The 22,337-nt window shown below is 40.4% G+C and overlaps 1 protein-coding gene across 2 annotated transcripts in view; it reads right to left on the reverse strand.

Annotated features, from left to right (window-relative positions):
- Positions 1–101: 101 nt before the first annotated feature.
- fam110b (family with sequence similarity 110 member B) overlaps positions 102–22,337 on the reverse strand; it is a 56,649-nt gene continuing 34,413 nt past the window's right edge. The window contains exons 1-2 of one of the 2 annotated variants that reach the window (XM_076293402.1): positions 7,624–8,162; positions 102–3,651 (exon numbers count right to left, since the gene is read on the reverse strand). In XM_076293402.1, coding sequence (XP_076149517.1) covers positions 1,981–3,234 — 1,254 coding nt within the window. In that variant the 5' untranslated portion in view covers positions 3,235–3,651; positions 7,624–8,162 and the 3' untranslated portion in view covers positions 102–1,980. Of the gene's footprint in view, positions 3,652–7,623; positions 8,163–22,337 lie in introns of those variants that run through there. The other variant, XM_076293401.1, reaches the window with a different exon arrangement.

The raw sequence follows: 22,337 nt of genomic DNA on the forward strand, positions 1-22,337 counted from the left end.
AGAAAACATTCAAGTTTTGTTAAACAACAATGAACAGAGTGTAATTTAACATTTTGTCTTTATTTGACAGCAAAGTGCAGTATTTTAAAATAACAGGTTAATAATGTTGAAATCTGGGCGTAAATTAACGGCAGAATTATAGGTATAGGTATATATGTATAGTTAAATCGCGATGCAATGGTCTTCTTGTCTCAAAGTTTGGCTTGCTTTTTAACTGTGTTTACATAGTGGATGTGCAAACCACACAGGGAGAACAGTAGCCTACATGGGAACTTCCCATCTTTGCAAATGAGCGCCAGTCTGTCATGAACAAGAATTAATGGATGCACTTGATGACGACATAGTCATAACCTTATAAACTACAGTTAAGCCAAGGGGACACCATCAGCTTCGCACAGCGAAGGTGTGAATCAACCCCCTTCTTACCCTTGTGTTCAGACATACCCTGACCTAGGTAAACTCCAAACGTAGTACTAGGGGGCTGGTAGGGTCAGACCCCGGTGATTTCTAGGTCAAATAATTCATACATTTGTGTTCACACATACAGACTGCCCATTTGATGCCCAGAGTATAGCTTATGTCTGAAAGGGGCAGCAGATGTGATACAGACACAACTGAGAAAGCAGAGAAGCTGTTTTTTTTATCCATTCTTAATCATTTCATTGGAGCAAAACAGGTTAAAGACCTGGAAAGAAGTATATGACCCTCTTAATTGGGTGTAACCATGGCCCTCTTAACTGAAGTGCATAACCATACTGTACCCTTTGAAACGGCCATTGATTTCAAGAATACAGTTGCCATTGCCACATGCGGCCATCAACATAAGTTTCCTTCCAGTCTGTTTTCTGGTCCAGTTCTGTAATTGTATTATAATTTCCATCAGAATCACGTATGTTTTCATTTTCAGTTAGACCACACCACGACTCTTTAACTTTAGATGGCAAAAGATGGCAAAATTAGCCATTTATTGGAACATAACTAATCATGAGCAATTCTTGATGACTTTTTTTAAAGCCACAACTCCAGGTTGAATATACACAACATGTCATTCTTATAACAGTGTTACACAGATTTGATTGTGATCATATTCAAACACACCAAAATGACATAAGAGACAGATTGAGAGCTATGGATGGAACATAGCAAGTTACTCTTTAGACATTTCTCCTGCCAAACAATGCTGAAATTATATACATGTTCTTACAGCATGTACAACATTTAGAAAAAAAAGTACCACAAAAACAGTCCTTCATAGGAAATATTATGGGCAACAAAGTGTGAAAAAGTAAAGCACATACTGTTAAGATAAATGGGTCTCAATGTAACTGAAGTGGTAGCTGTGGGCACAACACAGGCTGAGCGCAGCAAAGAGCACAGGATCAGAGCATGAAGCTGAAACATGCTTTTTGCAGTCAATTATGCGCAGTGCATTCCCATATACACACAGTCTATATAGATCAGAGATGAGAGATTCCCAACAAGTGAAAAAGGACAGAATAATCAAGAAACACACTGCAGCTTTGCATTCACACTGATATGGCTTCATTGGCTCAGTGTGCTGGAATCATGAAAATGAGCAATGTACCTAATACAGACCTGCCATTGTCACACTAAATTTGAGTTATACAAAACCCAAAAGGAAATATCTGTAAAGAGAAAGGAAATAATTGCTGCATTGAAGATTAATGGCAGAAAGAAGGAGCCATTTTTACAGGTCTTGTGTTTTGGATGACCTAAATCAGCTGCATTACCAGGCCACACATGAAGGAGTTGGAGGTTGTTAAAGAACCATGCAGATTCAAAGGACAACAAATGCACTGAATGCACATATAAGCAACCGAATGTAACAGCAGTCAAACTTTTATAAGGGCTTTTTTGATTAACCCCACCTGGAGGTTCAAGGACAGTGCCCAAGATTGCCAAAAACACAAATAAAGTAAAGGTCAAAGTTTGAAGTCTGGAAAAAGGTTCAGTGTCTCCTCAGACGTGAGAGACCTTCTGAGACTCTCGTGCTTGCTTTATACTATAGAGCCATTTAATGACACGGGCGTTGCGCTCCACAGCCGAGATGCCATAGGGCACACGGTCACCAGCACCATCCTCCTCCTCATCTGTCAGGTCCTCGTTACTGTGCCGTGACTGATCACAGTCAGAGCTGATCATGCTGGCACTGCGGAAGTTGAGTGAGACAATATCAGAGTTGGCACGAGCAAAGCTCTCCACACCTACACTCTCCAGCTCTTCAGGGTCCAGCCCGCAGTAGTTGAAGAAACGTTCCACATCAGCACCGGCCCGAGCATAGCGGTCACTCAGATCTGACTTGGAGCGATGAAGGGAGGGCCGGCGGGCAACAGAGCTGCCAAGCTCCAGCTCCAAGTCTGTATTAGTGGTGGGTAGAGGGAGTGGGAGAGATTCCCTCTCTGTGGAGCTAAGCACATTGTCGCAACCAGCCAGGGCCTGGGGCCTGGGTTTGGGGGGTAACGGTGGGGCAGAACTGCTACTGCTACAGGCTGTGTGCAGTGGCTTTCCATTGCAGAGGCGGCGAATGTCAGAGGAGCTATGAGAGGCATGCAGAAGCGAGCAACGCTGCCCCTCCGCTTGTTCTTCCAGCAAACGCCGACTCAGGTTTAAGTTTCCCCCTTGCTGGGGACTACGCCTCCCCTGCAAAGCACCCAACGATGTCCCTGGGACTTTCAGTGACTCAGCAAAGGATCGTCGGCCAAACTCAGAGGACTCTGTTGAGTCTCGATGTGGAGCCCAACTTCGGCTGCCAGGTTTGTGGGCAGCCATTCCTCTGACAGGAGGACCATCAGACGATGAAGAGCTGTTAAGGATGTTCTTGAGGATCTCCAAGTTGAGGTTCTCTCGCTTGGCGGTGGTGGCACAGGTGTCTGATTTGGCGTTGTTGTTTGAGGCCTTGAGGCTGGTGCTGCTCATACCACCACCACCACCACCACCGGAGCTCCGCTTGACAGGTGCAGGGCAAACTGGCGGTTTAGCCAAGACAGAGGGCTTGATCGGTTCCTGCTTGGCGTTTATCACTTCCTGACTCTTGACGTACTTGGCCTTGTCAGCCTCAAGCCGTTCTACAGCACTCAGACGTTTGGGGTTGGGCTCAGTCTGCCTGCGGAAGTAGTCAGGCCCTTTGTTGAGGATGCGTAGTGGTACGGCTGAGGCGTAGGCTGCCCCCTGGCTGGCGGACTTGCCGTCAGGCTGCAGTGTCTCAGTGGGCATAGCGTCAGCACGAAGGTGGGGGTGGGCTGGTCTCCCAATGGCCGCCGTGATGGGTGAAGGGGCTGTGAGCTGTGCACCACAGGCACAAACATCAAGCCAGGGAATGACAGAGCATCGGGGGCGTCTCTAGCTGTCAGCAGCAGGGCCTCATGTCCTCTGAAGTCAGAGCTCCATACACTCCAGAGCCTCAACCTCCCCTAGCACCCCAATTTGGGTCTGTAGAAATAAATAGTATAGTAGTAGAAGAGGAGAAAAGGGAGGGAAAGGAGGGCACTGAGCTGAGGTCAGCTTCAACAATGCTGTGCTGAGCACATCTCAGCACAGAGAAAAAATTGTGGGATGGTATGTGGGTGGATGAGAGGAGTTGGCCGGCGTAGTCTATCTCCTCCTGTGTTCCTGGACGACGGCCAAGTGGATCTGTAACACAGGAGAAAAAAGGACCAACCTTGTCAACGGATCTTGTGACATTACATTCCTAGCAACAATAGTCGGGCTGCTGACCAGTGGAAGAGAAAAACACACACACACACACACACTTCTTTCTAATGGCATACTTATGTTTGAAAATGTAATTGACGTTTTGTTTTGCCCACATAAAGTAGCCCACAAGGACACATCAATAAATGGACAAACAAATTAGGTTTAGCAGGTCATTCTGCCTTTTATTTTAAACATCCTGTGTGTGTTTGGATGTGTAAATGATTTTTCATTGAGCATGCAATTGCATACTACACAATGAAAGCACTTGAAGTTACCCTCTGGTATTTTGAAAGAAAAACATGGCAAACTTGGTGCAGGAAGATATGACTGCACCAGGCAATCTCTCAAATTGGATGCTCTTTTGTAGCAGAACCACAGGGGATCTTGAAAAGCCTGACCAATGGTTGGGTTGCTGCTTAAAATATGCCAATGACGTTGAACGATATGTTTTCTTCTTCACCTTTATTTATTCAGGGGGGTCAGTTGAGAGCAAGCTCTCTTTTCAAATGATGCCCTGATTACATACACAATATACAACAACAATATAAACCAACAATCATAGTTCACACTAAACAGTCTGCACAACGCCGCTAATAAGGTTTCTAAAACATTCCAAGGAAACCAAAGTTTCCATTGTCAGTGCATGTTGTAAATCATTCCATTTTTTGGCAGCATAAAATTCAAAAGCTGTTTTTCCTAATTCCGTTCTAACATGAGGGACAGTCAAGGTCAGGACATTTTGTGAACGAGTGCGCAGATTGCGCAGTTTTAATTAGTTGGATATGTGTCCATAAGTAGACACAAAAGTGATTGGGGTGTTTGTGTTTGTAGTCGGTCTACCGGTCATTAAGTTTGTGCGTTGGATATTGCGCACCTGCTCAAGACAACCCTGCAATAATGTATGATCATATCCCCTGTCTGCAAATCTTTGGCATAGCTCCCCTGCTTGTCTTTCAAATGTCTTTTTGCGGTCACAGATGTGGCGTACCCTTACTAATTGACTACATGGTAAACTATGTTTCAGTGACAGCGGATGAAAGCTCTGGTAATCCAGAAACGCATTATGGTCCGTGTCTTTTCGGTAAATTTCATCCCATTTTGTCCCATTTTTTTAACCAATACATCCAAAAAGGCCAAGACTATGGTCAGAGTTCAAGGTAAATTGAATGGAAGGCAATCTAGTATTGACATAATCATTAAAAGCATCCAACTCCTCCTTTGTTCCTCTCCATATAAAACATATATCATCAATATACCTGTACCACACATTCAGATGTGTTTGAATGGATTATCTGAGTAGATATAATCCTGCTCAAAGTTTCCCATAAACAAGTTGGAATAATTGGGTACCATTGGCAAACCCATTGCAGGTCCCTGTATCTGCAGGTAGAATCTGTTCTGGAACATTAAATCAATTTAGGTCAAGACATCATTAGCCAAAGACATCTCTCTCCTGCTCAAATAAATGTTGTGCGTGAATTAAGTTGATGATAATGTGTTTACAAACTCTGCTTTACAGAAAATATTGTAAATAGTCTACTGTCACGCAGTTAATGGGATACTGTGCAGAGTTGAAAGTTAGGTCAACTTAAACGAAGCCCTTGCTTGGCCGCCTGTGCTGCGCAACGCACACTTAGCTCCTCTCATCTATACAATGTAGTTCCCATTTCTGTAAACCATACATAATTTCAAAGAAAAATGTTACCACTCGAGGGAAATCAGTGTGGTGTCCATGTGAAAAAATAGGCATAAATCTAGCGTACACATTTTCACGAATCACTGATGTGTTGATGACATAAATTAGGAAATGTTAGAGGACTTAAGGAGACGTGATGTTGAACTGTATGCCGATGCCATTTAACCCAAATGCCCCAGCGGCAGCACGGGAGAGAAGAGATTAACTGACGGAAGATATGCATTGTCTATAGAGAGGTAATGTTAGATTACATTGTACATTGCAAATATATCACCATGCATTCATAACCTCGTGATTCAGTGAGAATGATCCCAAAACATCGGAAAGTATGTCTTTGTGACAATTCTGTATTACATTTTGTCAAGATGAAAAATCAATAGCTAACTGTTCCCAACTGAACAGTGATTATAGCGCTGTGAACGCTCCTGGCTGCGCTTGGCAAATACGCCACCATAATAGCAATCAGCTATGGAACAAGCGTGCCTGTTGTTAAAGGGAATGTGAGATGACGCTCTGATTGGTTTATTGCACGTTACGCCCAAACCACACCCATGATTAATGTAGCTACTTCAGACCACCCCATTTTAGATTTGCGTCGGGCGCAACAGTCAATATCCCGCCGGTAAAATAGCATCAGCGCCCAAGATCCGCCCACAAAGTCACTTGCGTTTTGCGCGAAGACACTTCCGTTTCAGACCATTAAAATAGGGCCCATAAGGTGCTTATAGAGCAGGTCCATCAAGATTATTTATGGCTATGGTTATGGGATTTGACGCTTTTGTCCAAAGCGACATAGAAATACAAAACAATATATAATATTTTAATTTAACAGGGAACAGATTAAAATGTTTGTCAGACTATAATAAGGAGAATAGCAATAATAAACAACAATGTCAATTCAATCAATAGCCTAATGAAATAAACAATGAAAATGAGGGGGAAAATATTTGTAAAATAAACCTGTTAAACAGTATCAGGGGATGGAATATATAACATTCACACCCAATTGTTGTCATAGCTCATAATTTTAAAAGAAACTAGTGAAACAGTATCCTGAATATTTTATTGATTATAGTATATATTATAGTCATGGCAGCCAGTAGTAGTACTAGTATGCCCAGTATCTTGACAAGGAAAAGTCCAAACTACTTTGGAGAGAATGGTATGAACATCATTTGGAAGCCTGCCTTTTTAAAAGATGGCTACATTTACCTACATTTCCAAACATATTGATAATTTTATCAAACCAATGCCATGTTTAGGGATATTGAACGGATATTGTTTTATTCTAAAAATAAACATGACCTAACTGGATTGTGTAAGACTACACTGCACTCACACCTTGAAAGACAAAATATTGTTTGTTTCAGAGCATTTCTGTTGTCAGCTGATTATACTTTGAGAAAGTACCACTATGTACAGCATAATCTTTCCTATGTTTTGAAGATTTAAATAACTTAGGCATTATCTCACAGCATCAGCTGCATTCCATATTTGTTTATTTATCGCTGGGGAAAATAAATAGGTGTGAAAATACACCTAAATCTAATTCCAAATCAGATGAGAGATTAGTCAGAGACTACACTTTACTAGACAAATCATGTTGGCATCTTCAGACATTTCCCCATTTAACTCAAAACACATGGTCACAAAGTCACATGGCACAAAAAAACAAAGAGAAAGTTTGTGAGAAATGAAACACAGGGTATTGCACAACAGAAGCACCTGGTTATTTGAAATACACCACACACACTGAGAGCAGGCTTTTCTAAACCCGTCTTAAATTAAATAAAGATTCTACTTCCATGAACACCAAAAGGCATGGAGACAGCATTAAAATGATAACTACTCTGTTGTGCATATTTGGGTATGATTACCTGTTTTTAAATGGTCTGGAGTAAGGATAAACATACTGAATTCTGTATTGTGTCAGCATGAGTGGACATCATATGGATACAAATGAGTGCATTTGCGTTTGTGAGAAAGTGAGATATTGTAATTAATCAGCCATTTTAAACCACAGCAGAGACAAGATCTCAGGGAGAACAGCTCATGGCTTCATGATGTGCAAAACCAACCACCTGTATGTATGTGTGTGCGTGTGTATCTGCAGGTGCTTGTTACAATTTGAGCCAACCTACTGGACAGTTAGGCTAAATTATTTTACCTGCAATCGAAGGATAGGTAGGTTGATTTGAGACATGGATTCATACCTGTAGCAAAATGTGAGCTGTTCCTCAAGCACTGATCTGCTGTTGAAATGTTTTAAGTGAGATAGTTGAAGTGCTCATGCTTTAGATAATTCAAAGTTACTTCCCTCTAATCCCCCTTTCTCCTCAAGCTGCTGGAGGCTATCAGTAGGGGTGATGCCTGCAGAAGAAAAATAAATATATTCAGAGAGGGCAAGCTATGCCTTCACACAAACTCACAAAAGTGCACAGTGACACTTTGTACACAGGACTTTTGTGACTTTTTCCTTCACTCTGATAAAAAAACAGCCTTGTCTGGTAAAAACAATCAAAGGCGAGTCAGAGTATCTAATTGGATCAGATAAAAACAACCAAAACAGTGTTTACTGATCAAATTGACCTCAATTGCAGTCAGATTTTGTATGACACAGTGTGGCCTTTGTGTTCTCACCAGGAGTTCACAGAATTTTCAGTTCTATATACTGCCCTGTGCAGTTATGGCAACTGCAAGATTGCATAACATATCAATGAGTGGGGACATGGCTGTGATGTTTATTTGTGCAATAGAGCCTTCCTTCTTTATCACTTCTTTATCTTGACTAAATATAATCAGTAAGATAGAACTAGAGAACAGTATTCCAGAGAGAGATTACACTAAAAGCTAGTGGTAAAGCTAGTCAGAAAACCTGTGGAAATGACTGATTCAGGTGTCTCTTGATTCAGGGCCCTTGTGTCGTGGTCATTTTATGAGGGGCTAGCCTCATTGACCAGGCACAGGCCATAATGCCTACAAAAGACATAATAGAACTTCTGTAATACTTCTGGAACTTCATGTCCACACCCATACTGTAGAAGAACAATACCAGAGGGGTATTTCACAAAGGCAGAATTAACACATCCAAGATAAGTGATAAAGCGAGGTTTGACATAGCGCTGTCTGGTCATCCTAGCTCAACTCATTTCACTAACACCAATCCAGTATGAGTAGGAGCGACTATGTCAAGCCAGGTGTAAGTAATTCAGGGTGTGTGCGAATTCTCGTTTCTGCTCCAAAGAGCCCACGGTTAGAATAAAAAAAATGGCCGAAAATAGCGTCATTCACACAAAGTGAACAACCGCTTTTGATACACCAACAATGAAGTAAAGTTTTCCTTTTTTGAATGGGGATTCATGGCTATTTCTGTAAAAGAGCAGGAGTAGGTGTGGTAGACCAACTGCATGCCAATGTATGCACCCACGTGTGATTGCTTCCTTATTTCAAGCTCAATGCAAATCAAACCAGCTAATAGGCTAACTGAAATAACACCCATGCCAATCTCTAGGTATGGTGAAGGGTATGTGATAATGTTGATTTTATATTCCTCTTTTCAGTCAACTTTAGCATGGGTGCCAATATTTTTGGCCAGCACTGTAAATGGAATACAGCTCCTTAAAAATTTACACGGAGGTCTGATTTGAATGACTATCTGAACAAATAAGACAACATAATTACCATTAGAATTAACTAAGCCTGTCTGTTAGCCTGGTCGGGACCAGGCTAGGTGCAGAGAATAAATCCCCATGGTAACTTATGTGCCAACTCTTTTATGAAACCAAGTCAAGGCTAAATTCATCCAGGATAACCAAAAAATCAGAGCTTAACCCTTAGAACCCTAGACTGTTTTAAGGGCATTTTCACTACCTTTAGTTAAAAGGATTTATCCTGGTCATTTTAAGTGCCATACACACATGCTAGATATTGGGGTTTTTTTCAGCAGAGTCTAGGCTACACAAACCTCATGCCACAATTCCATGTATTAATACTTGCCTTGATTTCATTTTGATTTTTAAATAATAAAAATACAAAAAGCGTATTATAAAAATTCTTATATTTTATCTCACCACTGCAAGATGGCAGCTCAACTTGCCTTACATGTGTGTGTAGAGCAAACTGTCCTGAATCTAGCAATATCATTGCCATGGTGGAGGGATTCTCTGGGGCTGAGCAATTTACAGACATATGTGGTGTGCGCCTTACAGAAATAAATGGCATTTTTTTTATTTAGTGATAAAAAGTGACCTTTCTGCGCTCCATATCTGTGACACGAACTGATCTGACCTGACTTGACCCCTGACTTGACCACTCATAATGATTCTCTACAACAACTTTTTTACTGCATTGCCATGAACAAAGTAAAGGCAAAAAAGGTGTTTCTTTGTTGAACAAATTGGGATGCAATGTGAGCCTTGAATTGGATGCCATGCAGGAATTTACTAGGATCTCAAAACCGGATTGTGAATGCTTTGCCATAGAGAAACACACAATAACGTTGGATTATAAACATGCTTTGCCACAAAAACAGACAAAAACGTGGGGTAAGTCCAGCTATATGAAGTTATGTCTGTTTTATAACCCAGAAGGATGTACTTGGTATCAAATGATAGCTCTGTGTCTCCTCTTTCATTTGATATGTGTGGCATATCTATTCGATCACGGGTCCGCGAGTAATTCAAACGAGAGTAATGGGTGTGCAGATGAAGATCAGATGAAATTTGTGACCTGTGAAAACTTTTTAGTGTTTTGGATTAAATAAAATATGGCTGTCGAATCAATTAAGTTGATGTCACAAGTGTGCATGTGTCAGCCTAAGGACCTCCCACAGTATTACCAGACACCACCAGTAAATTTTAATTCCAAACACATCAACAGGCCAAAATGCAGTTTTGCTAATTGCAGTGCCCCTAGAGGTCAAAGGTCACCAACATGTTTGAGCATCCTAATGAGGTAATGAGTGTATGTAATAAGTTTGGTTATAATACATGAAAGATATGACCTCGATTGGCTGTCAAGGGTGAACACTTTTGAAAATGGCTCCAGAAAGTAATGGTCTGAAGGCATGGTCTGAAGATATTGTGTGTCAAGTTTGGTGACGATCGGACAAAATTTGTGACCTGAGAAAAATTTGTTTCACTTTTGATAAAATCCAATATGGCGGAAAATCCATCATGGCGGAAATCGGCTGTTACGGGTGAACGGTTTTAGATATGGCTACAAAAAGCACAACTTTTGTGAGGCTTGGTCTGAAGATCACATGTGTCAAGTTTGGTGAAGATCAGATGAAATTTGTGACCTGCTAAAACTTTTTAGTGATTAAATCCAATATGGCGACAGGAATCAATTACGTTGCTATCACAAGGACCTCCCACAGTATTACCAGACACCACTATTAAGTTTAAATTCCAAACACATAAACAGCTATAGGCCAAAATGTATTTTTGCTAATTACAGCGCCCCCTAGAGGTCAAGGGTCACCAAATTTCTTGAGCATCCTCCCCATGGGGTCATGAGTGCATGTAATAAGTTTGTTTTTTTTATACATGGAAGGGTTGCTGAGATATGAGCTCACTTCCTGTTTGGTGGCTTTACCGCCAATTTCGATTGAACAGGCAGAAGGTTTTAGAGACAAAAAGCATGACTGTTGTGAGGCTTGGTCTGAAGATCATGTGTGTCAAGTTTGGTGTTGATCGGACAAAATTTGTGACCTGTGAAAATCTAGTTTCACTTTTGCTAAAATCCAATATGCCGGAAAATCCATCATGGCGGAAATCGACGTCATAGGGTGTGTTGAACTCGGCTTGGTCCAAGGATTACAACGATCTCTCATTTTTGAAAATCAGGCCAACAGGTCAAAAGTTACGTGCATGAACGCACGTCCAACTTTGGCCTGTTGGTGCCGCTAGAGCGCTTGAGGTGCCGACACGAAACTTAGTGAAATTAACCATGGGACTGTCCTCAATCAGTGTGCCAAATTTCACAACCTTTTACCAGACGGTTCTATGGGCTGTCATAGACTCCCATGGCAGAAGCGCAATAGGATTATGTACAAACACCATGGGTGCCTATGCAGCCTCGCTGCTTGGCCCCCAATAATAGGAAAACGTAGAAACACAATGGGGCTTCGCAGCTTCACTGCTTGGCCCCCAGTTACAATCTCTCTCCAAATAGAGCCTAAATTCTGATGGGCACCGTTCTGAAGAGAAGTTTCTGAGCAATGCCAGCATCCCTCAGTGCAACTCAGTATGAAAGACTATTTATAACTGAGATTCCTGGCAGTCCCACACCCACCCACAGTGCCTCACCTTGTGCTGCTCAATGTAGAGGCTTCCAGCAAGCCTTGGATTTGTTTAATATGAATAAGGTTAACCCTTATAACTAAACTGGGCATATCACACATTCTCAAGTGTAATAGTTGCCAATGCACAAATAAATGCTGAAAAGTCCCACTTTAGTTAGGAAAACTGTTAAGGAAATTTTAAAAAAATAAAAAAAATCAACCATCAATGAAAGATCAACCATCAATTAAATTAAAACCGGTCACCACACATTAATGTTCTATGTTGTACTATTTAAATTAATAGTAATTAATTAACTCACTCAGCCTTTCCTTGCCCTTCCCCGCTCTATCTCGTAACGAACCCGCTGCGCCGCTGCCCCTCTTCTGCATGTGCATTTAACAAAACATTAAGGATTGCTGTTGCCACACAGAAGCATTGCATAGAAAATGGCGGGCTAAATTGCTATTAAGTCCGCTTAGCCTCGTGACCATGCTGCGCAAATACAGTTATGTTTAGAATAATAGCAGTGTGTTTTAATAACCATGACAAAGACCACAAGGTCTCATTCAAACAAATCCGGCCCACTACCTAATATGAGTTTGACACCCCTGTGTTAGGCTGTTCAAAAAATAGCAGTGTTTGCATTTTTCGTTACAAACTCTGCATTTACTGTATAAACTGAAAAATGTCTCAAGATTTTGCTTCACTTTGAATCACTGCACTAATATCTAGTTGCATTACCATTATTTCTGAGAATTGCTTCACATCTGTGTTGCATGGAGTCGACCAACTACTGGCACCTGTGAACAGGTATTCCAGCCCAGGACGATTGAACTACATTCCACAATTCCTCTGCATTTCTGGGTTTTGCCTCAGAAACAGCATTTTTGATGTCACCCCACAAGTTTTCTATAGGATTGAGGTCTGGGGATCGGGCTGGCCACTCCATAATGTCAATCTTGTTAGTCTGAAACCAAGACTTTGCTCGCTTACTGGTGTGTTTTGGGTCATTGTCTTGTTGAAACAGCCATTTCAAGGGCATTCCCTCTTCAGCATAATACAGCATGACCTTCAAATATTTTGATTTATTTTGAAAATGATCCATGATCTCTGGTGTGCGATAAATAGGACCAACACCACAGTATGAGAAACATCCCCATAACACGAATTGTGCACCACCATGCTTTGCTGTCTTCACAGTGTACTGTGGCTTGAATTCAGTGGATGGGGGCCGCAGACAGTTTGTCCAACGACCCACATGCACTGAATCCTCAACTCAATTTTGTCCACTGTGTTCTTGGGTAAAATGCATTGTTGAAGTTCTATTCGTGCATAGCGCACAAGCCCGTTGACATTCATTATTATCCTTACATATGAAAACTGTCAGAGCTAGACGAATTCTGTGGGCACAGTCTCAACTGGGCAAGCTCATGAATAGTAATGAGCTCAATCAATTCCACGTCAAACTGGAGAGCTTTTGCAATTGGCCTGATTTCTCCGCTCATTTCTTTTCAGTGGCTAGAGCTGACAGAGGAGGTAGCTGTTCATTTTCACATTCACAACATAGCACAAACACATATGGACCTAACATATTTAAAAAAATACAAGTAAAAATGGTTGTGTGTGGCAGGGCACCTTTAAAGCAGTTTGAAACAAACCAAGTGTCATTTCCTTACCTTAAAATACATAGCGAATAGGACAATAGGTTTTTCTTTACCCGGTCTCAAAAGGTTTTTGTCAGGCTTAACCCTTACAACAGATTTATTAATTAAAGACGGTCTTAATTCCATTGTTCTAGACAGGAGATGGATGGAATGAATTTCCAGCTATCTTTATGATGTCTTTAAACAGAACCATTTGCTGCACTTAGCTATCTAGCCATATAGTAAATGTCCTTAGTGTCTGATATAGTAGCTAATCCTCTATGACCTCAGGTCTGACAAGGTTAGTCCTGGTACTTACAGAAAATCCTTAACATTCTTGTTTGGGTTTCCATGAGTGAAGCCTCAACAGAATGGCTTAGGGTGGGAGCACATGATTGGGTTTGATCCAGAAAGAGTAAAGGTAAAATGGGCATTTCCATTCACAACGTCTATGTACCAGGAAGAGTAGCCTATAGTATAGCTTAGGAGACAGGAAGGCATAGTAGGCTATAGTATAGCTTAGGAGACAGGAAGGCATAGTAGGCTATAGTATAGCTTAGGAGACAGGAAGGCATAGTAGGCTATAGCATAGCTTAGGAGACAGGAAGGCATAGTAGGCTATAGCATAGCTTAGGAGACAGGAAGGCATAGTAGGCTATAGTATAGCTTAGGAGACAGGAAGGCATAGTAGGCAGGAAGGCATAGTAGGCTATAGTATAGCTTAGGAGACAGGAAGGCATAGTAGGCTATAGTATAGCTTAGGAGACAGGAAGGCATAGTAGCCTATAGCAACATGTGAACATCACTAAGGAAACATAAAATTACAGAACAGGATTGGAAGAATTCTACACAGCATGTAACCTACAGGAACAAGACACTGTATTATAAATTAAACTGTCAGCTCATTGTTTAGGCAAATAAGCTATCTGTAAGAAGCAAAATCGTGACAGATCTATCACAGTATTCAAAACCAGGGGTTTCCAACCTTTTTCATTACACGGACCAGACAACAGTTGTCATATTTCTGATCGGTTCGGACCAGTGGTAGGGAAGCTGGTTGTATTTTGCGAGAGGGGATGTGGATGATATAGCAGGGGTTTGTGGGTTTCTCCCCCAGGAAAATATTGAAATTCTGGCTGTTAAATACACAATTTTAACAGTTTGTGAAGGGCAGAAAACAGAGAAAGCGATGTGACGTGAACATTGGCTACCTGCAGAAGGTTATCACTTCACTGCTTGATACTAAGCTACCCTGCATGGAGACATTTCACGTTAACAATGGAGATGTTAGCAAAACGATAGCTTATTAGAGATGCACCAATATGGAATTTTAGGGCCGATAACGATAACCGATATTTATTGGTTTGTTGTGGCCGATACCGATACGATAACCGATAATATTACTCTTGAAAAAAAAATTTGAAAAGTGATTTGGGGAAAGCATTTAATAAGCATCATTTTATTGCAGTAATTTTACCTACCACCAAATGATGGACAGAACTCATAATAGTCCTCAATAGTACAGCAGTCAACAACATAACAGTAGCCTAGCCCTACAGTATGTGTGGCTCCTTTAAGTGAACCTGACGTCAGTAAATTGCGAGTGAGTGGCTAGAGAGTTTGAATCGTTTTCATTTAGGACTAAACGCTCATAAACGGCTCAGCTTGGAATAAGCTTCAGTATAGCGACCAAATCAGAGTTTGTGAGGGAAACTTAGGTTTAGTTTCAACTGCGGGTAACTGAATAAAGCTGCAACTCCTCAGACTGTATCTTATGTCTGTCTACTCTGTTGCGCACAACCTGCTGCAGCAGAAATGAAAGGCGTTAGCCCCGAAGGTTTTAATAACTTATTATGATGACCTGTCTGGAACTGAAGCACGAATGGTTAGCATATTTCTAGGTAATAATACAAAACCCAAGCTAAAGTAATGCAAATATAATACTAAAACACAACTTAGAACTAGGCCTACTTATGTACTCGTCCCATAACGAGTTTGTTTATTTGTTTCCCCGACCAGCGCGGTAATGTGCAAACACACCAGCACAAGACGGCTCTAGATAGGGCTGAGCTCCACTCTGGTAAGGTTAAATGGCGGATCATTCACGAGAGGATTTTGAGATGCACAGATTCCCAAATGAACGCATATCCACAGATTTTGTTAGAGTGGTGAAATACATTCACACCGCTGACATTATATTGAGGAAAAAGTATAGCCAACCAAGCTCAAGTAGCTCAGTTTAGCCAGACGGACCTTATGTAGGCCTAAATTAGGACATAAAATATCGGCGCAGAATTCTGTTATCGGACCGATAATAATATTTTCATTTTTTCACTTATCGGCTAATAATATATCGGCCGCCGATATATCGTGCATCCCTATAGCTTATGGTTAACAGAGATGCAGTTTATCTCCCTAAGTCATTTCTTTGTGCAACAGCCCACATTATGTGTTCACTCTAACATGACGAGTAAAATAAATGTTTTTAAAGCTGCCATCGCCATAGGCTATTTGATACGATATTTAGCACTGTTGGGCCTACAACAAGTGTCGCAATTTCCATTAAAAAAAATTATCATTTATTTAACCAGGGTAGTCACATTGATACAATAGCCTCTTTTGCAAGTAAGCTAGTGCTGCCGCGATTAGTCAACTTAATCGACCTAATCGACCATGAAAATTAGTCGATGGCAATTTTTTTACTCAAAGAGTCGTTTTACTATTGACCACCTATTTATTTTTGGTCTCCCGTCTCAAATTGCTCACTGTATGTTATTAACTCTTGAAAAGGACGACTTTCTTTGGATGTTAAACAGGCTACTTAGACTTTGGCAGTCATGTTTTAAACCCTGCTAAGGTCGCAAGTGGAAACGCGCCTGCCTGCTTTCAGCGCGATTCATTATTAGGCAGTTAAGCGGGGGAGCTAAGCTAGTACGCTAGTCTAGCCTCTGACTAATATAGTATTGTGGAAATTGCAATAAATGAAGTGAAGAGAGTGGCTCACGTTGACAACGCAACGGCGTGTCATTTATTCATTCATACAAAAAAAAAAACTTTAAAATGAATATGCCGCTGCCCGTGATATCAACAATCAAGGTGCGCGTTATTTCCCATGTTCAATAAGTCACGACGCATATTTTTTTTAGCGTTCAAGCCAACTGATAAAGTGAGGTAGACTAACCTATGTTTTAAGACGCACAAAGTGCCTGTAGCCTACTTGTTTTGAACATGCTGACATTTGCCTCAACTCCTGTCGCCTTTCAAAGTTGGCTAGACCATCGTTTCTCAAACTTTGGGCCGCGGACGAGCACCGGCCGCAACGTGGACACTGCTGGTGGAGTGAAATTATTCCCGGGGCTTCGTCTGATAATTTGCTGCGCAATTGACCAAGGAACCGCGAACCGACAGAAAACGAAAACAAACGTTTCTGCAATCAGTGTCATCAAACATAGAGGCATACAATTAAATGGTGTTATGAGCGTTCATTCAATGCATGCGTGTGCGCGAGCGAAACTGAAACCACTCAATAACGTTGGTAGCAAAGCTCCGATTCACCTATTGGAAGGTTATTTAATTATGAAACAACATTTAATAGAACGATGTGGATTTATGCAACTTCCATAAAAACAGAGCACAGACTAATACACTATCTAGCATTGTATTGTATAGTCAAATTTGCATAACATGGCCAAAAGCTATTGTGGCATAATTAAATATCATGTCAATATTCTTTCCATTTGCCTACCAGTGTATGATGCTTGCATGAGGGAAACATCCCAAAACAATGGCACCCATATAATTGCTGTTGTTTTGAGAAGTATTTATCATGCAACCATGCAAAAGCAATGCAACTATTGTATTTTACATTGGTAAAGCAGTCCTCTGTTTTCACAAACTTTTTGCACTTTAAACATTGGCTGCTTTGAAGTGCATGTATAACAATATAGCATAACAATTATAATTGTGATGTGATGTCGGCCCTCAGGTCAAAGAAGTTTGACAAACATTGAACATTGTCTATGTCCATGGCAACACTGGCATACAAATAAAGTATATCAAAGGTCTGACATTAGATCTGATGGTATCATTTTAAATGGGTGATTTTTTTTTTTACACATAACGTTTTTGAACAGTTCACTTAATACTAGGGTTGGGTATCGTTAGGGTTTTATCCGATACCGGTGCTAAATCGATACTTTTAAAACAGTGCCGAAACGGTGCCTGAACCGGTACTTTGTTTTTAAAATGTTTTAAATTAAAATGGTCTAAAGCATGAATTGCTTTTTTTTTTATTGATAAGACACATTTGAACATGAAATGTAACTGTTATATTCAATTTACTATCAATATCTCATTGCTCCTACGAATAATACATTTAAATGTTAAAACAGCTTGCCATGCATGCACACACAATGGCAAGCTCTGCTTTCAAGTTTACCCAGTGTAGGCGGTTTGCCATAAGGTATGTTAAAACCGCTTGCCATAAAACTGCCAGGTCATGAACAACGGCATTTGCAAGTAAGCTAATCTAACAGGGACTCTACTTTCCAGTTAATTCAGTGTGTTCCCAAATGCTTCAAGAAATGTCATGTCTTAACACATAACATGCAGTAGTTCTCAACATGTTAGGCTACATGTCGGTGTTGAAGTGTTTAGATTCCCAGCACTAGCCTAGTAGGCATTTTAACAGCAACTATGGCTATGCGCTAACACCAGTCAGCTGAGTTTAATTAGCGATAACGTATGGAGATGGTTTCGTAGCCTCTTTGACAGCTCAGTGACATCAGGTATGTAACCTATTTATGTTTTTGCCAGCTAACTTTTAACATGATCTTCATATTCATTGTGATGCTATATGGGCCTCATGCACATGAAAGATTAATATCATGTCATTATGTTGTTTAACACACCGTGAAATAAAGTTTTCACCTTAGCCTACAACTTTGCTGATAACATTTCAAATTAGCGCATTAGCAAGGATATTATGTAACGTATAGGCTAGCCTACTGTTGATGTTGTTTCATAGACTTTTGCTTTTGTGTAGTTAGGCCCACTGCTAGATTTTGACAGGAGCTCGCGATATCGCTTTAAAGTAAGCTACTTGGGCTCACGCAAGCTGTCAAACACTGTCCACTCGCCTATGTGGTGCACCCCTCTGGTTTATACATCCAGTGTTTATCATATGTTAGCTAACTGTATCTGGATGTGTTGCTATCAGAGCAAGACGTTAGAGATGGCGCATGACATGCAGTGATGCCTCGTATAAAAAAAAAAAAAACGCTATTTAAGCACCGAAATGAGGCACCGAAATCCACGTTGTTATTCGATGCAGTTACTACCGTTTGCATTGGCACCGTTGCCATATTAGAACCGTGTTTCGGTACCCAACCCTACTTAATACGCTTCTAACAAAAGTAGGGTGATCTATATTTTATGTTTTCCCTTCAGTTGAGTTCAAAATAAAATGGACACAACGAAATAATAAACACTTGATTTAAAAAAAAAAAAATTAGTCGTTTAGATTAGTCGACTAATCGAAAAATTAGTCGTTAGTGGCAGCACTAAGTAAGCCCTGGCCAAGAAAGGCAGCATTTAAAACACACAATGTACAACACATAACACCATACAAGTAACAAAAAAGGAAACCGATATGGGCCAAAAAAACAACAACAATCTAAACACTTTCACATTGATAATTTAAAGTGTAAATTTAATTTAATAAATTTAATTACTGACTCCGTGGACCAGCAATCTACTTGTTGAGAAGGCTCGTATGTAGTGTCTATTATGGTCAAAACAGGCTGTTTTCCTCTAATTTAAAGGTAAATTTGAGGCACTAGGTACTTAGACACTAAGTATAGTGAACCTATGAGCTATGGCACTAGGGAGACAAGTTTGACACTCTCCTAGCATTAAAACCAAAGACTTACGTGAAGAGGCATCTCTTGAGTTCCACACAGTGACAACACATTTCCAGAGCTGTCGTATGAGGAAACACAAGATCACAGTACACATTGTTTGACACGCTTCATTGCAATGCCAGTCCAACATTCCAAGGCACCAGAACGGAGTCCCACAACCCTGCTCCATACGACTATCAGGGTAAGTAGACCAAGAAAGCAGCACACAGGGGTGAAACCTCTGTCAAATTCCATTAGCCTAATACAGTCTGATGGACCGCTTAAACCACAGGTCAAACCACGTCAGACCATTTGGTTAGCAAACAATACACTTCCGTACTAGCAAATATCACCTAAATTATAATTATTGTATAAAATATATATTAGAAACATGTAATGGATAATGCCTATTGTAAATCAGCCTTTTATTAAATCATAATACTGAGCCACTGTGAGATCAGCAGTCAATCTGAAGTGATAGCTGACCTTAATACTGTATGTCAAGTTATGAATAAACTACATTAATCTCACTAAATTAACATTAAGTAATACTATAAAACAACAATATTAAATGTATCTTAATTGTTCTGGAAGTAACAGTTATCAAGGATGTATTGCCCAACATTTCACAATTTTGTGGTTGCTAGATCTTTATAGCATCAAATGACAGTAAATTGCATTATTATCATGAATGTCTAAGATACAAGATGTGAGAGAAAACTGTAATGCTTTTCAATCCAAGTGGTAACCCTTTGTAGCCATTTGACAGAAAATGTTAATCTGTTCACTGATGTGCGTGCCAAAGAATCAAAGCACCAACTAGCCCTCAGGGACAAAGCATTGAACTAACCCCTGACCGACTCAGGATAGAGGAGCTACAGAGACTGCTGAAACCATTCATTACCTACAGTGGCCATCAGTCATAGGCTGTTCGAAACGGGAAAAACTGCTGCCTTTAAAGATATATAACTGGGGAGCGAGGCAGCAAGTGCAGTTCGAAACTGGAAAAAATATTTTTGCTGCCTTATAAGATATCTTAGATTTCCTGAACGGTCGTTTTTGAGGGCAGCATCGATGCACACTTCATGCTCCCTCCTATCCATATTCCTATGTCTTATAAAGGAACCCCATATTTGGACCCCCAAATGACCATGTGGGCACATGATGATCATAATGGGATTTATACCTGATAAAGATACATATTTGTTCTTTCTTTTAAAGAAATAAAATTTTTGACTATGAAGCTCCACAATATGAATTTTATTCTTCATAATGCACCATTTTGGACATTTTTTCCAGAAGTGTGGAATGTAGATCAGGGAGAATTTAGTGATGATAAAGCATGAAAATAGTGGACATTTACTGAATTGTGTAGCATACCTGAATCAGGAAGTAAGGAATGTTGATTCTGCCTGCAGAATTGTGTAGTACAGGCTACAATGAACTACCACACCAGTTCTCAGCCTTCTACCACGATTAGAACAGAAGTTATGGGCTTCCAAAAATGCCAAAAAATGAAATGTGAAATTCCAATGTGTCAATTAGGGCCGTGGCACCCAAAATTCAGATGGACGCCACGTAAGTAATCAATTAGATTACTTATTACTGAAAAAAGGCAAACCGTGATATTGACCTGAAACTTCAGATTCCCTTGTTGATAACATACAGTAAGGCATATTTTCACAGCTTTTCAGCAAAATCTGAGAGGTACTATGTACATGATACCCCGATATTGGAATGACCCTTAAGTAAATAAGTGTAAGTAATGGACTCGGACTTACAGAACAATTATTTGTTGCTCCACCTACAGACTTGAGTACAGTAGGGAGACAATGTCTCCTCGAAAATGTAGAGAAAACAATAATTGTATGTGGCAACATTAAAACACAATTCAGTATTTGATTCTGTCTTTATTGAAAGAAAATGTGGTACTTTTGTTTTGTCATCAGCACATTTGCCTACTGTATCAACATTACATTACTGTATGTGAAATCTACCCTGCCAGCCATGGTGGCAAATAAAGCTACTATGGTAATTTTATTAATTAACATTCCAATAACCTACCAGAGGATTAGAATATAATATTGATATCTGCCTTGAGACATCCGTCTCGGGTCCAGTGAGCTACTTGTCGGGAGATAGTTTGCGACTTCAGACCCCCTTCCGGAGCTGTACTGGTGGCCAGCGATGCTGCCGCTGCTTTGTGTCCCACTGTCCACTGGGCTGCTGGTCTGCAGCCTGGCTTTTTCGGCGTCTGCCTGGAGAATTTGTGGAGGACTGATCTGTGCTTCCGACACTGTATGGCGACCACTATAAATCCTATGCGCTGCTGCCGTTCGAGTCACCATTGACCATGGACTTTATTAATTGTTGATATACGTTATGTATCTGTGTGTTATGTGTGTTTTATGTAGCCTACCACATTTATTACACAACAGGTACGCTGGCGACTTCACCATTCCGTCTATGCTGTTTGTGTTAGGAGCGCTTTGTGCTGCACTCTGTGCAATAAAATGTGCTAAAGTTACCTTACCTACCTAACCAACAACAATGTAACATTAATATTAGGCTAACCAACAAGTAACATTAGGCTGGCTTTTAACATTTGCCTGACACCAAGTGGTTAAACGTGAACTGCCATATTCATCACAGACTTCTATCGTTTCTTTTCGTAATTAAATATGTTTTCTATATAGGTTTTTGTATTATTCCCGAGAACAAAAAACAGAAGCATCAATTCAAATAGGCTAGAAACAACAACTGATAATTTCGAATCTAGGTGTGTTAGTCCGACCGAAAGAGCTTCGATTCCCTCCGATTTCAGCCGAGCTAATATGTTCACATGCATTTCAAAACTTTGGCTTCGGTTGGACTAACACAATAATTAGCTTTTTCCAGTATCATGTAAACACACTGAGTGTTAATAAACTCATTTGCAACTTTTCAGTGTGCAATATTAATCTATAATTCACCACCATTTCAAATGGGCATAATAATGACACTGCAATTTCCAAGTAATCATTGAGGCTGTATTACATTGGTTTCACCTACAATGAAAAGAATAATCAGACAACACCCAAAAATAATAAATTTTTGGGGC

The sequence above is a fragment of the Alosa pseudoharengus genome, unplaced genomic scaffold, assembly GCF_046254945.1.
Source record: "Alosa pseudoharengus isolate Yale_2024_CS ecotype anadromous, Long Island Sound unplaced genomic scaffold, YU_APseudo_1.1 YU_APseudo_1.1_scf_2, whole genome shotgun sequence".
NCBI classification, from domain to species: Eukaryota; Metazoa; Chordata; class Actinopteri; order Clupeiformes; family Clupeidae; genus Alosa; species Alosa pseudoharengus.